The sequence below is a fragment of the Strix aluco genome, chromosome 4 (assembly GCF_031877795.1).
Source record: "Strix aluco isolate bStrAlu1 chromosome 4, bStrAlu1.hap1, whole genome shotgun sequence".
Lineage (NCBI taxonomy): Eukaryota > Metazoa > Chordata > Aves > Strigiformes > Strigidae > Strix > Strix aluco.
In genome coordinates, this window is record NC_133934.1 from 82,821,385 (window position 1) to 82,839,962 (window position 18,578).

General features: G+C 37.6%; 1 protein-coding gene across 1 annotated transcript in view; it reads left to right on the forward strand.

The window, feature by feature from the left end:
- Window positions 1-18,578, forward strand: part of LRBA (LPS responsive beige-like anchor protein) — a 424,995-nt gene that overhangs the window by 210,271 nt on the left and 196,146 nt on the right. The window contains exon 39 of the mRNA XM_074821286.1: window positions 13,057-13,260. Coding sequence (XP_074677387.1) covers window positions 13,057-13,260 — 204 coding nt within the window. The remainder of the gene's footprint in view (window positions 1-13,056; window positions 13,261-18,578) is intronic.

Below are 18,578 nucleotides of genomic sequence, written 5' to 3' on the forward strand. Positions count from 1 at the left end.
TATCTTATCCTTGAAATCTCTTACAAAATATATGGGCTTTTTATTTTGAAAAGGAAAGTGAAAACATTCAATTTTCATGATGAAATGAAACAGTCTTTTCTCAGTTTTGAGTGTCAGTCTGAATTGACTCTCCTGTCAGCAGGGAAGCTAATTGCAAAAAAATATGCTTCTCAATTCTTTTACCATGATTTTTTTTTAAAGAGTGTTTTCTGTGATAGATTTAACAAACTTTGTAAACAAGGTTTCTTGGAGAAGCTGTGTTATATACTGTGTCAAAATGTTTGGGTTCTTCAATTTTTTCATCGTAGGCTACTGAAAAAAATAAGTTAGCTTAGTTTAGCAGGGATAATACATGATTTTTTCTAAAGCTGAATAATGGAGAAGGGTGTGACTTAACAGATAATTACACATACAGTTTATATATGTGGGAGGAAGGTTATCTTCAGGAAGAAAATGTGCGTTGTGATGCAGTATACCTAAATTATGCATATAAGTATCTGCACAATAATTTAACAGTGATATGGTCTTAAATAATCTTCTCTGAAGAATTTACATAAAACAAGAATTAACACCTCCAGCAAAAAATGTGGAGAATTGTGTGGTTGTTAGAGAAATGTTCTGCTCTCACATTTGCATTCCAGATTTGAAATATACAATTTATAGTTTTGTTAGGAGTTTCTTTAGTTACCTAAAGGATTTTTCTCTTCAGTGTCCCTACTATTGTTTTTCAAGAACATTAACAGTATCACATACTATACAGACACTTGATTTATACACACACAGATGGAATTCTGTAGTCCAGAAACTAAGGTTTGCCTGTGCCACTTAAAACTCTTTACCTTGACGCCTAAGTGACACATTTGAACAGAAATTCCCAGAAATTAGCACAGTTCCAGCCTGTTGTTTCTCACTGTAGTAATTCTTCCCAAGCTCTGAACTTGGGGGTTGAGGCCACTGATATTTGGGTCTGAAGTCTGTTTCTCCACTGTGGATGAGTACTTGGAAGAGAAACACATTAGGCGGAAAGAAGGGGTAAAAATAGACAAACCATATTAGATTCGGGAAATCCTCTGAGCTGAAAATAGTTGGAAACTGGCAGAGAATTAGGGAGGAAGTTGTACATGATCAGTTTGATCTTACTCTTCCTTAAGCCACCACTGACATTTTTGGATGCAGAATCTGGGGTTAGACTTTTGGTGAGAAAAGGTACAGCTGTTCCTGTGCTCTCTCTATCCCATGGGTGCATTCACATCCCTCCTCTGCAGGGGACAGGGAGTCCCTGGGGTGGTTGGTGGTGCCACTGGAGTGATGTGGTTTGGGTGCAGTCCAGGGTGAGTTACCCCAAATTGCTCGGTTCTCCTCTCCAGTGGGGACATTGCTTAGTGGTGCTGAGTGACTGTGGGACCAGGGATTCTTTGCTGCATATGGCTTATCATTTCTAGTTGTGAGTGACAGTGTTGTGTCCATTGAAGTCTCCTCCACGATGGGATTGCTGTGTTGAGAAGAACTACTTAATATTGAGAAAGTTGTTTCAATGCTAGGAAAGAACCTAAAGAGGCATGTTGTTTTTCCTACTGTTTGGGGTTTTTTTTCACATTTGACTTGAAACTCAGAACTATTGTTGCTGAGATGACTGGTAAATCTGTCTTAAAAGCAAATAAAAGAGTAGCTGGCTGGAGAGGGAAAAGTTGGAAACCTTTTCAAAAGAGGTAATAGCCCCCCTGAAGAAAAAGCTTCATTGTCTTTTAGCATGTGTGTCTATGGATGCTAACACAGAGGGGAAAGAAGTTAAGGGGCTTATGCTCATTTTTAAATCACTGAAGTGAAACAGGAAACATTTCCTGGTTTGTTGCTTCTTAAGCTTTCAGTTTACAGTATTTGTTATCAATCCTGTTCTATAACATTAGATTTAAATGCTAACGCTGTTACTCTTGAGTGTAAAGTAAGGATTTGTAGAGGAAAGAATACTGCAATGTCTCTTGTATTGCTCAGTTCAAATGTTCGTTACAAAGTTATCTGTTACTAGATTTCTCTCTTAAAATAGCTATGGAAAAGAAGTTTACATCTTCTCAATTAGCTGCTTCTGATGTGTCACCATAGAAGCTTTTCTCCTAGACTGGGCCCTTGAATTACTATCTTAAAGGAACCTTGTGGGGTTTAGCACTCTGACATCGCTTATGCTTTACTGCAAGTAGTCCTTTGGTAACTTTTGTAATATTAATAAGGATAGATTCTGCATTTCTCTCTTGTGCATGTAGCCAGAGGATAGGTGTGATTTTCAGAGGTGGCTAGTAACTCTTCAGAACCTTTATGACCCTTGGTGCATCTCCAGAAGCAGTTCAGAAGCTTCAACTAGCTTTGCTAGGATGGGTGATTAAAGTTGCGGGTATTAAGGCGAGCTCAAATTAGCACTGGGTAATCAGTCATGAAATAGTACCATATTTATCTAAATACAGGATTGACAGTGGTGGGTGTGCACAGAAAAAACAACGATGAAGTGCCTCCCTATGTTTGGACGTTGGCTCCAAATACGCGCTTTTGCCTTTCCAAATGGAAATCCAACTTTTTGTTAGCTTATTCTCCCACATCAGCTCCAAATCTTGGGAACGTTTTTCCTACTGTCTAGACCTTAATGTCAGGACCCTACTGCTGCTTCTCCGTCCTCAGTAGTACAGCATCCGTTGTGCTGTTTCACACCATGTTCCTGCAGCCCGTACTGCAGATGGCTGCCAAGCAGAATTCTTTATGCTGCCTGCAGGGTCTTGGTGTGGGCTGATAGCTGCCACCTTCGAAGAGCAGTTCACAAGCAGCATCTTCACTTGCGGACTGTGTCAGGTAACAGTTTTGAACTTGCCTCTGCGCAATGTCTATTAATTGTGAACATTTTGCCTCCTGGCTCGTTGACCTCATATAATAGAAGATAAGGTGTATTTTCAGGCTACTTTTTCCTTCATTTAAAGCTTGAGTAAATACAGTATTCTCTGTGTGGTCCAGGAAAGGGTGCTTTATCATAATTCAGTGCTGTGTTTTTATTTTTAGAGACCTTTTGCGAGGCTTTCAAAGGAGAAATGTATTTAATAAGTTAAACCTTTTTAAAGGTTTTTGAGTCCTGTTGTTGTTTCCTGACTATGCTGTGCTAGTATGGTAACAGTTAGGAGTCTTGCTCCATGTGCGTCTTAGTGGTCTTGCTGCCTTGTACTTATTGTTTCCTGTCTCAGAGAGTGATACGATGTTTGCAGTTACTTGAACTCTTTCTTACATATGTTCCTGCAATCATCACACAATGAAGTCATTTCCCAGATTTTTGCTTTCCTCGGATTTTTAAATCCCGAATTAAATCTGACAGAAGCGTTAGCCTTTAAATCATGCTTGAAGGGTGGTTTGGTTTGGTTTTGGTTGGTTTTTTTGGTTTGGTTTGGTTTTTTTTTAATGTAAACTTTGATTTTTAGTTATATTAGAGAGTAGGAGAAATGCAGGTAATGCTGAAGTTGGGTGTCTCTAAGACTTCAGTATCCTAACCTGCAATCCAAATTGATAATACCTTTTCCAAGACGTTGTTTAACAGTAGCCAAACATGCTGTGGACCTGAGAGTTACCTATTCCCCCTAATGTAATTTAAAGCATGTTCAAATTAATTTGTGATTAAGCAAGAGGTTGAAGTGGGAATTTTCTCATCTCCCCAGATGCACTCAAAGTGTGTCCACAATAAAAAGATAAAATGTATATATTTTTTATATGTAGGCATTTAGAGACCTCAGAGAGGACTTTATTATCTTTATTATTCCAGGCTTAAAAAAAGTAGAAAAAAACATGTGTAAGCAGGCCAGAGTTGTTCCATCTCTCATAATTTGGAGGACAGTCTCTTTCCTATCAAAGGAACTAACAGGTTGGCCTCTCTTGAATGGAAAACGTACTTTTGCAGGACTGGTTTGAAGGCAAGTGATCTTTAACAGACCTTGCACCACCTTGTAGAGGTTCATTCTGGATTGGAAAACTGTGGATGTTGTACCTAAGTCTCAGTCATCTTTCCTATTCCTTTCTTTGGTGTTTGAATTGCTGAGTTAATTTAGTTACTAGATAGTAATTGTACCTTTTTTTAAAAAAAAAAAAAAAAAAAATTTGAACAATTACTTTAGACCTTTCTGGCAGAGGACTCTAAGAATATATAAACAAAAGAAAAATGTTTTAACCTCCTTTAGAAGAACATAAGCAGAAAAGTATTTGCTGAATCAGGGGGGTGCACTATTACATTTTTATGGAAGCAAGAAAAGTATCCAGCTGTTAAGAGAGCTATAAAAAAAGGATACAGGTTACCCACAGCTCTTAAAGTGCAGATATGTGGGAACGTGATTTCATCCTGTTTCTTCTAGAAGAGGTGGTAGTGAAGCTGAAATGTTTGGTGCAGGTCAAATCTGAGATTTTGGGGAAAAGTTTTACTGTAATTCCTGTGTTTAATACTTTTGCAGTCGGAACAACACAAATGAAATAGCAGATCTGAGGAGATTTTCTTGTTTTGGTCAAAAGTTGTTCTATATATCCAGAAATGCTGAAAGATTATCATCTCAAATTCCAGGCTACTGGAAAGAATTCCTCTGGGTCATAATATTTTAGTGTCCTTTATTGTTCACAGAAAATCTGCTGATGCTGTAATTAGTGAGAAATATATAGGTCCTTGCTATGCATGTGCTTAAGGTGAAGGCATCAGAACCAGTAGGCATGGCAAAGGAGATAGAGATTGAGCTGTCCCCTTTATCGTATATCCTCCAACCTATATTCTTATATTCCTTTGTTCATTTTGGCAAGTAAGGGATGACCAAGTACTGCAGACTGAATTTCCTCGTTATCAGACAAACAGCAAAAAAACTCCAGTGAGATGCAGTGTACCTATTTTTTGTATATTATGGTAGTTACTGTTATTTTCAATATGAATAGCGGTTTATAGGATCTGTATGAACTGTAATTATTTTGAAAAACAAATTAAAAGTTGTTGACTGCAATCAGGTGTAGGATGTTGAGACCTGGAAAGATTTATAAGCAACTAAGCCAAAGCATCCGGTTGCAAATTTCCTATACATTCATTCTTCCATGTCTGAGTCACGTCTGAACTAATTTTGCTCAAAGCCAGGAGAAAGTTTTCCTGTTAACTTCTGGTAGAGAAGTGGAGTAGTTTTCATTTCAGTTAATTTATAATTAATCTTGGTGGAAATGCAACAAGAATTGATCTGTGTCTTAAGGTGACATCTTTTAAAGTGCAGCTTTATTTTAGACTGATCAAAATAAGATCAGCCTAAGATAAGATAGTGGTGGCAGAATGCATGAATAATACTGTACCATGTATTTAAGTGAGCCCTCTTTGAAGTATCAGTGTGCACTGGAATGCCAGCACTTCAAAGAATGCTGCCTCCAAAAAAGCTGGGACTGTGGTTAGCCACCAAGGGGTTAATAAAGATCAAAGAAGAGCATACATAAACTCATACATAAACAGAACTGGTTTTAAACTGGAGGTTAACAACACCATTATCTAGGACAGCAACACCTTAAAGGTGGGCTTGTCTTTACACTGCCATGGTGCTTTATAACGTGTAGAGGGAGACTGAAGCATTTATAGTCAACATATTTTCTGGATTGCTTTTAAATGAGGAATTCAAAGCTTGTCAATGCAGAAAAGAGTCTGTGTGATATCTGAAATTGGCATTGTTTCTCTAGTTTTGTTTTGCATGCTACTTAAGATGGGAATGGATTTTTGGTATGATTCAAAACACAGAGATGGGGAGGCCTGGGCGGGGTATTGTAGCTGCAGTGTCTAATGGGGGGATGAGACAAAGAGATACTATCCTAACTGTTTGCTCTATAAAAGCATGTGAACAGTGTTTCTACCAGTTTTTAAAATGCAGATCGAAGAATTACAGATCTGTGCTGTTTGTACTGTCTTGTTTATATGGGAAATAGCATGAAGCATCCGTTAAGACATGCTTCCCTTCCTGACATTGCCACTTTTTGTCTCTACACTGGAAGTACCTTAGGTTTAAACTCTACAAGGGTCCCCTACAACTGTGCAAAGGTCCTCAGAGTGGCACTTCTATGCGAAGTCCATGTAGACGTTGTGCCTGAAGTTTATACCACACTTTTCACATCTATTTCTTGTGAAAGATATACAGAAGAATGGCGTTACTTTTTCTTCTCCCCCCCGCCCCCCCTTTGATAAAATTGAAGCATAGATAAAGGCAAAAGTCCTTTTAGGAAAAAATCCTTTGTGGACAAAGCCAAATGTTTTCTTGGAGAAGGGTTGGAAGAAGCAAATAAACTATGCTAATTTAATGGATTACATTAATGTTCTGCATAATTGGTATGATGCCAGAGAAGTTGCACTCGGTGGCCTTGGGCTTTTGTTATGACCAGTTTCTGTTACTACAGCAATGACTGTGACAGAGATTAAGAGCCTGTCTGTGCGTGATGTTTTTTGCTTAAGGGTTCCCAATTATTTCCATTTGTGGAAGTCTGTATTCTGAAACTGTGGAATATGAATGTCTATGTGTGGGGAAAATGAAGATAACATGAGAAGGCACAGGCTGCTAATATTAGAGTATGATAACATGATACGGTAACATGTTGATATCAAAGATGTTCTTCCTCATCCTTTCCTTCCTTTCCCTCACCTGCACATTTCTTTTCCCCACTTTTAGTTATATAGTTGCTGGTGAGACTGCTGTGTAAACAGGTTACTAATACAAAACAGAATAAAAACACTGAACCCTAATAAACCGAGATTGTTACTGTGATTTGGTTTAGTGTGGCCACACAAATGCTCACGTGAATGCAACTGAGAGGGAGGAAGAGTAGAAGATCTTCAACTGGTTTTACCATTGAAGAAAATACAGGTAGTGTAGGTAGCATTTCCAAAAATCTCAATGCATCTATCGGGAGCTAATTAGTCTTTGATGTTCTGAAGTACATTATCAGTGAAGTGCTGTGAAATACACCCATTGAGATAGAGTGTAACTGGCCAAGTAATATTTTAGTGGCAACTTTGACTTAATGCTAATCAAACTTTTCCCTGTGTGCTTTGGTAACACAGACAACATCGGGAATTGGATCAGCAACCTGATTGACTGAAAAACAGTCATTTTCCCCACCGCATCAGTACTCTGATTCAGGTTTACCATATGGCAACACAAACGCTTGTGCATGGGATCTCTGCACAAAATGCTGAACTTTGTACTGCTGCTGAGAACTTGCTCATCAAGTTACATATTCAGTGTTTGCTTCACCATCATTAAGCCTGATGTTTTATTTTCCAAAATACGTTAGATATTTTTGATTGTGTTACAAATCAATAATAGAGCTGGATGTGCACAAAACATCTTTTTTAGATTAGTACTTATAGACATGTAGTGAAGGGTCTGGAGGACATGTCTTATGAAGAGCAGCTGAGGGAACTGGGGTTGTTTAGTCTGGAGGAGGCTGAGGGGAGACCTCATAGCTCTCTACAACTTCCTGAAAGGAGGGTGCAGAGAGGGGGGATGAGTCTCTTGACCCAAGGAACAAGCGCCAGGACAAGAGGGAATGGCCTCAAGCTGCACCAGGGCAGGGTTAGACTGGCTCTTAGGAAGTATTTCTTTGCAGAAGGGGTTGTTGGGCGTTGGAATGGGCTGCCCAGGGCAGGGGGGGGAGTCCCCATCCCTGGAGGGGTTGAAGAGTCGGGTTGACCCAGCGCTTGAGGGATCTGGTGGAGTTGAGAACGGTCAGGGTGAGGTTCATGGTTGGACTGGAGGAGCTTCAAGGGCTTTTCCAACCTGGATAATTCTGTGATTCTGTATTAATGTGCTCTGGTGGAACTTGGTTTTTTAGATCACAGTTTGTGAAAGCTGAAACAAGAATATTGAAGGGTTTTAGCAAATGTTTTACTTGCTTTCTGAAATTGCTTTTTATCGAGTCAGTTAGTGAAACATACCTTGCATTTTATTATTACATGCAAAATATGAGAGATTTTAGTTCATATTCTGGACATCCAGCTGCATGAAAATGCAGTGGATTTCAATTTGCAAGATAAAGCAGTCTCTTAAATTCCATGATGCCCTGCAGTCTGCTAGCAGTACTCCATCAAGATTTCTGCAGTACTTTCTAGAGCTTCAGCAGTTTTATTTTTGGATTGACAATCAAATGCAAATGCTTATTGCTTCTTTTTTATGGAGAAAAATGTTTGCGTATCTTGCAGCAGATGTCTGGCTTGAGTTCTTGAAATATTTTACATGGAAGCAGAAGTAGAGCGAGAAATGTTCCTGAACAGCGATAAAATAATCCAGCGTGTTTTTTCTTTAAAATCGGGCATCATGATTTGCATTCTGTGATTGCTCTTTTGTATCGTTTGGAAGCAGCATCGTGCTACTGATATTGTGCATTCGATGGGCCATTGCAACCAAAGTGCTGAATAAATTAAAACAAGTAGTTGTGGTAGGTTTGCAGTTGGTGACGGAGGAATTGCAGAGCCACCTTTTTCCAGGTTTCCTTTCAAATCTATATTGTTGTTACTGATGCATTAGTGCTGCTGCCACTCTGGTTGTCTGTGAAACTAATTTAGCCTAGATCTCTGTGTTTGAGCATTTATACCTTAGAAATTGCCATCGCTGATTGATTGCCTTGCTGATGATCTTAGTGGAGAGACCAAGGACTGATTAAGTTTGGAGACTGACCTACCTGCTTAACTCCTCGGTTAGAGTTCCAACGAGGAGTAAGTCATCTGGAAATGTATCTTGGTATCTTCACATAGGTTTAGGGCATGTGAGTGAGGTATTATGCTTATGTCATGATCACCACCTGTGTTGTTCTGTGGCCTGGGAACAGCCTCTGCTTCCAGACGTATCAGTGCAGTCATTTCTAGCAGTACAAAATTCACGTTGAGTAATGTTTCATATCTGTGTTTAATGTACATAATTGCCATAGAGCAGAGCAAGAACTGTTTTTCTTTAAATAGTAGACTGTGCAAAGGCTGTAACAGCAGACTGTGCTGGTCTGAGTCTTCATAACAACACATTTTTTCAAGGGCATACACACTCTAGTTTCCATCTGCCTTTAAGTTTGTTGCAATTGTTTTTCTTGTGAGTGGGTTTTCTTGGCTTTAAGGCTAGATAGCTTTCGAGATAGAGAGGTCGTTTAGAGCTCTAGTCGTCCTCTGTCTCTGCAGATGATTTCTGTAACACTGCTGCTTTCACCTTTCTTTCCTTTTGTTTCTCTTTTCTGTGCTGTGTTTATTTAGTATTTTGCTAATTTAAGGATCCAAATGGGTGCCTCTGTGGTGTGCTAAAATCCATTCTCAGTTAACTGGTGGCCCAAGTACAGCCTTAAGACACCTCAAACTATTACTTTTGTAGGTTTATGTTTTCTTTCCTCTTCCCCACTTCGCACAGTCCCTTTTCTATCCACACTAGTGTGCTGACTGCTGCTTTTCTGTGGTCGTAGAGGTAGCAGAGTATCTTGAAATACTCAATGGATGAGACATTACAAGAAGTAATTCTTCAGCAATTGCATGATCCTCTCTGGTTGTATGGCTTAGATTCAATTTAAATTTCCTATAGGGTATAAGGACCAATAGGTAATTCCCACGCCTAAAATTCCTTTGCTATAACATGATAATAAAACTAGTACAGCAGTTGGTATATTTTGTTTCCAGATGCATTAATCTTTGAAGCTGGTAGGAAAAACAGGTTTCTTGTTCTTGGAATGAAGATTGGGTGAGCATTTAAACTTTTTCCCATTGACCACAGTGAAGTGACTTTTTCTTTTGCATGATATGCTCAGAGTCCTGAGAATACAGGTTCTGTTGGTCATTCTGTATTTCATCTCATCTCTGTACAATTGTAACAATCTAGTTAGTTACGTGGGAATTGAGAGGAAGATTTAATCTCAATCCTGAGTACATAGTCTGGTAATTTGGGGAACTGTTTGAAAAATAAAGCAATATAAAGGTTGTGCTATTTGAATAAAACATTTAATATCAAAGCTTTGTTTCTCTTCAGTCAATATCGTTACTAAGGAACCACTAATTACTGTGCATCATGTTAGAAGGGGCCCTGACAAACCCATGCAAATCATATGATTTATAATTCATAAATCCCCAATCCCCTGAGAAATGTTGCTCTTGCACTTACACTAATTGAGTACTTATGTTCATTGATCCAGTCCATATAGCACCTTTAGTCCATATGGCAGCCTTTATTATAGGGACGGAAACTTCTTTTGTCAAACGTCCCCTGTAGTCGATGGCACTATACTGTTCCTAAAATCTGCTTCCTTGGCCCTTTACTTCATAATCCTTCAGCCTGTCTGCTGTCGGCTCTGCCTGAAGCAGAGCAATATTTATGTCTGCCTCCCCCTGCTGTAGAGGTACAAAATGTGTGTGGTACAGCACTGCCTTTTGGGGATGGGACTGCACTGAGGAATTGAGCTTACTAGTAAGCTAGTTGGTCTAGAGTAGCTGTATAGTATACTGGCTTCTGTTGGTACTAATATGCATTTGTAGCTACTCTCAAAAATGGCTCACTTGTAAGGATTAGACAATATAGGTGTTTATTTTTGGCTCTGCAGGTTTTTGTTGGGTATTTTTCTACGTGTAAAGAGTAGGTATTTTTTTGAATACAGTGGTTGCCAATAGTTATAAATACCCAAATACACAGTCTAATAGTTGACATGTTTGTTTATAATCAGTGCATCGGTGAAGGAGATGGAATCCTATGCAAATTTTGTATGCTGAACTGAAAATAAAAGTAGGGAACCAAAGATATAACATGTTTCAGGATAATACTTTGTGCTTCATCATTGTTACCCATTTTTCTAATAATTTTAGTGTAGTTTTGTAATGTAGTATAATTGTAATTGTTATCCAGAAAAATGGCATCACTTAATTCTATCAAAACTGTAGAAAGATAGATGAATGACAAATTAATAATTTACCACCTTTGCATAATACTGTAGCACAGAATACCAGAAGGATTGATGGCAGAAGAGGTTAACAAATTTTAGCGGCTTCCATTAGCTTTTCATTGTCATATGTTTGTGGTGCTGACTGAAATAAGCTTTGTAGGAGATCTCAGTCTAGGGAACTAATTACTTGTGCCGATTGCCATACTGATGAATAGACCCTCATTGTATCATTCCCCTGAAGACGAGGAGCAGTCTGTGATTCACGACTGCATCCTGGCTGATATTTGATAATAATTTTAACAGATAAATGTAGGAAGGCAGAATGATGAAGTGCCTATCCATGCTCTACGACTATCAAAGGCATGCACATAGCCAGCTGTGTTCTGCCTTTTTTCTGTAATCACTAATGGAGAATTTTAAGTTCTTAATCGACCTTTGAATAAACCCGTATCACTCTTGTGGTATATAATTTTTTCTTTGGTTAATTATTCCAAAATCATTGGATTTTATAACCAAAGCATTCAAATTTTAGCATGATTGTAACACACACAAAGTGTGAAAATAAGATACTGGGGCATATGATTCCAATACTTCAGTATTTTTCTGAAAGTAAGAAACCAGGAACATGAAAAATAGCACTGCTTTTCTTTGGTGCTAGAAAAAGACATAGGATTTTAATGAAGGTAGATGCAAAGACAGTCTCCATTTTTATAAGATTATTTTCAGTCACAATTTTTAATGTCTACAAATTGTGTTTTTTAAGAGTAGTGTTATGCAAATTATTCTGGCTTTTGTTAGCATGCTTGTTTGAAACCGTGATTTGCCTTAAAACTCATTTCTGCCTTTAGACCTCAAAACTAAGAATTTAGATACCAAGTATTCTTAACATTGTGATCTGTAAATTAGTTGTGGCTATTCATTTGTCGGTGTTGACAGGTATACTTTCTATTAGCTCCTGGACCAGAAATGGAATATATATATATATATATGCATTTTCGTCTATTGTTTTAATACTAGCTATTTTAACAAACAAAATTGGTGGTTTTTAATTTGGGGATGCAGGTTTTCAGGCTATCATGGCTAGTCTCCGCTTCGGGGATTTTCTTTTGGTTTATTTGCTATACCTGAAATTGGCGTTTTTTTGTACATTCTCTGGGCTAAAATACTGTTTTACAGTGGCATTCATTCATGATCATCTAACAAGATAGTAACTGGCACTTATATATGACCATATTAAAAAGATCTACGTATATTTGGAGCATACAATGGAAAATAATGAATTTGATATAATCTTTTTCTAGACGTAATTTTTAAAAAGTATGTCTTCAATATAGCAATTATTACACATCATAACATGTAGTTTTTAATTAAATGTTAAAACACAACTACATAAACCAGAGATCCAATCTGATTTGCTCGAAAATAGATTGCTGTTTCACTCTCCTGGAATGGTTTATTTAAAAACAGTAAATGGAAAAGAAATGCATTTTCTTGTGTTGTTCTAAGCCTCAGGGGCTAAATGTAATGAATATTTTAAGAGATTATTTTAATTAAATTCCTGCACATCTAAACAGAGTAATATTTTATTATCACATACATAACCATGTAACTGAGGTATTCATTAAAGTTAACACTTTCTGGACCAAGAATTCATGGTATGATTTACTGACCTAGTGCAAAAAGGCACAAATTAGGAAGAAAAATGAAGGGGGACAGACTTTGATTAATATAGGTAATGCTATACCATATTTATAATAGCCTTTTCCCTATTCTGGTTTATAAATGCAGTCACTGAGAAAGGTGCCCTGCTGAGGCTGAAATGAGGCTGAAATCGGAGCACATGCCACTAGAGTGTGGGGAAACTGATCACACTGTCAGCAATTCATTTCAAAATGATGTATTTAGTGCTCATTTCACCTTCCAAGAAAAAAGGGAAAGGAGTTCCTTAGACTGGAAGGTGATATTGTTATTTTCAAGGACATACCTAAGTAAAAGATTGCAGAAAGGGGGGGAGGTTAAAAAAAAAAAAAAGAAAAAAAGGCAAAAGCAGCGCAAACAAGGAGAGCTTTATGCAGAAATTCAGTGCTACCATGCTGTTTGATAATTGCTAACATATGTGGCTCCTCTGTTTCATTGTAGTCGTCCTCGTGAGTTCTGGCGCCTTGACTACTGGGAAGATGACTTGCGGCGCCGGCGACGATTTGTGCGTAACCCCCTTGGATCGACACATCCTGAAGCGACGCTAAAAGCAGCCGGAGAACACGGTCAGTGTAAAATCTGCTTCTTGCCAATAGCAGCAGGTTACATACAGTACGCACCAGCAAAGACCAGACCTCCATTCCTATAAGATGCTAGAAAATTGCCCCAAATGCCAAAGGCTTTTGTCATTGCATTTCAGACACGTTCAATGCAAAGATAAACTGACTTCATATAAGCAGCGTTGGTATTTATCAAGCCTCTTCATTACACCTTAGCTGAGCTAGCATGTTGTGCACATTTTGCATACAGTGATTGCAAATATAGTTCCCACTAAGCAGAAGAAAAGTGGATGCAATTTTGCCATTAATCCCTGGACACGCTTTCTTGTGGTAAATTACCTATTTATACTTCAGTAACTTCAGAAGATCTTTCCTGTTCAGAAATCCACCGCAATTATTTCAGTTAGCCTTAGCGCATATCTGCCTGTCGTTGCAGATATATTAAAAGAAAAATAACACTTGTAGAGCTAAATCGTATTCAGACCTTTGCTTGTGTTTAAGTCCGCAAGATTTTCTGCAAGAATCTGATATGGAAGAAATAGTAACAAATGCTGAAATGTCAAGTATTGTTCAAGCAGCAAGTGGTAATGATGATTTCTACCTGCTGATTTTTAAAAAGGAGATTGCATTTTTTTAACAGTTTTTTTCCCCCATTTTATTACCAGGGATCACTCAGCTACATGCTGCTGTGTCTGTTCTAGCAGAGTGTATTTACAAAACTAATACAATAATCGACTTGAAAATTCTATAATCAACCAAAAAGATAAGCAAACAAAAATCCACCCAAAGCTAGTGAACTTTGAGGTTTTGTCTAGAATTTTATGTCTGCCATCTAATAAAGATACGTTGATAAGGCAGAAAAATCTTTCTTATATTTAAAAATAATTTGCTCATAATTGAAACTGAGTACCCTTCACCCTGAAGGTACATGTCATGGGATAGAATAATTTAAATTTAGGACTTTTTTTTTCTTTTTTAGTCTGTGAATTACTGCATACATATATGCATACTCACACACACATATTACATGTGGAGGCATAAACTTTATGCTAATTTAACATTACTAAGACTATTGTATGAATATAGAAGAACATCACTGTCATAAAGTTAGTTTCCATCAGACATCTTAACCTCTTGCACTCAGCCTTAAAGAGCCATTTCTGGAAGAAAATGTCTACAATATGTCAGCTGATATAATGCCAAATGTGACATCAGTCCTCTAAAATAAATGACCGTACAGAGAATAGTCAATAAAGTGATCTGAAAGCAATGTTCGTAGAGCCCTCCATCTTTGACTATAGAAAGAGGAACAAGATGTAGAATTAATTAACCCATTTTTTGCTTTGGGGCTTGTTGTTCTTAACACTGGATGTTGTTTCTGTGCCATGGACTTTAAGGGCACAAGATTTCTTTCTCATTAATACTCCATGGATAAACAACTGCCCCCCTTTAATATTATGTGTACTTTAAATTCAGTAGATCTTGTCACAGTTCTATGTATTCTACTCATATTTTCATATTTAATCTTGTTTATCAAAATACTGAAAAAGATCTTTATTTTTACTGCAAAATATTTAGAGCTTCTCTCTATATTTGTGTAACTAATTCTTCCATAAGACAGCACACACTAACACAATCTTCATCTTTCATAGTAATGTGATATTTTCACTAATCCATGCTATAATTCAAGGGCTGCGGCTCCTACTCAGTTTGTAATTGACAGGAGTCCGATTTTTGTCAATACAAAATAAGGGTGACTAAAAGTAGCCCTTTTTCATAGGTAGCTAATAGGGATAGCTGGTAGTTAACCCTGCTAATTTGAATAGAGCTAGTTGTTTTCTGTCTGCCTTTCTGTTCAGAATTTGACCTCTTTAACAGGCTTCTATTATATTTAATTTCTTGATGTTGTTTTATTCTGAATTTAATGGCATACTGCCTTTGTTTTCTGTTGCCATTCTGTTTATCTATCCAGTGAATATTCTAGTTTACCTTAAGTCATTAGATGACGTGATTTCTGAAAATATAGGTAATTACTCTCTGCCTAACTTGAGTGCGCGTATGTGTGCAACTGTCTTGTTCCAAGACCTTCCACTGGCAAGATGTAAAATAGATGACCAAAGTACAAATTCAAGTTCAACTGGAAACTGTATATAATGTATAGGAATACAAAGGTTGTTGGAGTTTTTTTTATGGTTTTGGTTTGGGTTTGGGTTTTTTGGTGTGGTGGCTGTATTGTTTTTTAAATCTCAGAAGGTACAGTTGTCAGAAAGGTCAACTGGAGTGGTCACTTGATCTATTTCTTTCTAAAGTGTGTTTATAAACTTTTAATATTAACCAATTTCAGGTCAGAAAATCCAGTTATTTTCAGATTTTTGGAAGCAGACTTTCGGGTCCTGTTTTAATGATGTAGATATCCTTAGAATTCGCAGAATATTTGCCCTGGTATTTTACGATTCCTTATCAATAATTTATCATTAATTATTCTGTTTCAATTAATTTTACATGTGTCTGAAACAAAAGCTTTTTTAAACAATGAATAAAAGGTTCCCTACTGCCTATTTAAGCTTTTCTCAGAACAAAACAGAGCAAAACCAAAACCTGAAATTGGGCATAAGGGATTTTGCCAAAAGGGAGGCAGGGGAAAATAATGCATAAATAATGGAAAAGTACTATTGCAGTAACCATGCTTGAAAGCATGGATTTGAGCACACTTTTCATAAGTAGATACATATTATCAACTGCTTGGTGTCTTTCAAATAAAACCAGATGTATTTTCCACCCCAGAGAGCTCATAGTCTAGGAAGGATCCCAGTTTGCAACTGTGAAAATTATTCAGAAACAATCGGAAGCCTAGATATTGTTCAGTAAAACCTAGAGAGAACAACAACAACAATCAGCTCTGTTGCAGCCTAGTTATGTGTCTTAGTAGCAAGAACCAATCTTTTCCAGGGATTGATTTGATTTGAAGGAGAACCTCTGGTGCAGAGGTGGCAGAATAAATACCTGAAGACTAATGTTCTCTGTTCAGACAATCAATACCAGCCCCATGACTATACTTCTGGCTACCTTCTAGTTAAAAACAAATTTTTTAATTCTGACAATTTAATTGCCATTCCCAAGTTCACATTAACTTGCTTGGGAAAAAAAGGCTTTAGGTAATTTTTCAAAGGGGAAAAAAAAAAAAAAAATCCTTCCAAAATGGCTATTTATAAAAGTCAGTCTAGTAGTGTATTGTGGGGGAAGGAAAAAGAGACGTGAAGGTGGTTTGGTGGGAAAAGTTTGAGTCTGTTCTCCCTTCCACCCATTGTTTAGAAATTAAACCAAAATACTTATATAGGTGTGAAAGTGCAGAAAATGAGTACTTTAAACCTGTTGGTGTATTTAGATTGACCCCCCAATACAATATTTAGCGAGAGAATCTTTAGCAGCTAGAAAATACCTTATCAAGCTTTTTAACAAGTGATTTGTTGTTTTTTTTATTGGCATTTGTTAAAAACTTGGGCAGAGGGGGATTAAAACAGGCTGTGGCATTTCCATCAAGGCAAATAAGTGAAGTTCAGAGCTTTGTGACTGCAAGGGACTAGCGGCTGATCACCTACAGTATTGCAATCGACTGGGCAGTTTTCTTTGCCTCAACTCAAGGGATGAAAAAGAAGTCTTAAAAATAATATTTAAAAAAATCTGATGTGAAAGTGGTTGTTTTGTTCCATTGTTATCTTTTTAAACAAGTAGTAAGACTACGGGGAGGCTTCCGAGAGCCCTTTTTTAAAAAATAGAAAGGGGTTTTTAATGCATCTTTTCCCTCAGTTGCTTTTCCTGATATATTTACCAGACATTTAAAAAAAAAAAAAAAAAGTATCTTCTGTATCGTGCTTTCCGATACTTGATTTTTCAAATGGCTTTTAAAATTTGTATTTTATATGTGAGGTTAAGTTGCAGACAAACAATTTAAAATAATCTATCATACTCTGAATACCTTAAGCTTCTTCAGCAACGTAAGCTGAACTATTATTTCTGAACTATTATTTTTACACCCAAGCGTTCCAGAGATTTAACTGGAATAAATGAGACGCTCTGCTGCTGCAAAAAAGCTATTTTGTTTGCAAAAATATTTGTTTGCTAAAAGCTATTGAGGAAACTGGGTCTTATGGAGCAGTTCAGGACCGATTGCACGGAATTACACTAATGAATTATAATAATGAAATTGCTGTGCTAGATAAATTCTCTGCCAGCAGGCTGTTACGTCCTGTGCAATACCCCGGCCGTGCCTTGAGGTCTTGATCTCGAAAAGGTGTATGTGAACATACGCTTCTGTCTGCAGGATTGGAGCCAGAAGCTCCAGTCACACCAAGGATAGAGGGGTCTGGCAGAGAGCTGTCTGGGTCAGCGGCTGACAGCACAGGCTTTGGGACCAGAAATAGGAAATCCAGTGTAATATGCCCCTGTGCGTAGATGGGACTGAATATGTCACACAATGGCATGTTCCCTCCTAAGTCTCTCTAATCAGTAAACAGAGAAAGAGAACTAGGCTGTGGCCTACCTACGTAAGTGCATTTATCTGCAGAAAATAGGTGAATATATTCAGTTCTGTGCAGATACTCCTGCGAGCGTGTGTGTGTTGGTTGCAGGTGTAGTGCTTTACTCAAGTCAGTACACAAAAAGCAGGTTTTGGTTCAGAGCGTGATGTCTTACTGCCTTCCAGTAGCTCGTATCTGCAGATGCGTAGGCAGGCTCTGCATCTTCCCCTGCCCGGGTCATGCGTGTCGGGAAATGGGGGTGGCTAACATCACATGCAAGGAGATGACAAAAATTTACCAAAATGGACTAAAATAACTTATGGTCTAAAAATCTTTTATTGAAAAAGGCAGTTACACAAGATGTGTGTGTGAATCAGTATGATATTGTCAACTGGAGAAAGAAATAAAATCTGAACAAGTGACAAAGATGAGGCAGGAGCTGTATATTTCTGTTATCTTTGGCTTGGAAGCTGTCATACTGATTTTATTTTTTCTTAATGGTAGATGAGATAGAAGGACATACTAGTATTTTGGACAAGTTGTGCTAAGTATAAAAGTATTAAGCTTTGATCTTGGCTCTCAATTCAGTCTTAAATGAGAATAGGTAGAAGGCTAGTTTGAAATAGCATCTTCAGTGTAACACAGATTGTAGCAGAGGAAGCAAAACCAGCAGGTATGTGCAGTGAAGATGGGGGTTTTGAAACAGCAAATATTGTTTGCATGTATTTAAAAAAAAAAAAAAAAATCTTTGACTTTATCCCTGGGATGGTTTTGTTCTATTTAACATTTTCTGATCTTCAAGAGAATGCTGGTAGGCCGCTGGGTAACAGTGCATGTGGTGTATATTAGTATACTGTTGGTAATTTTACTGCTGCTAACTTAAAAT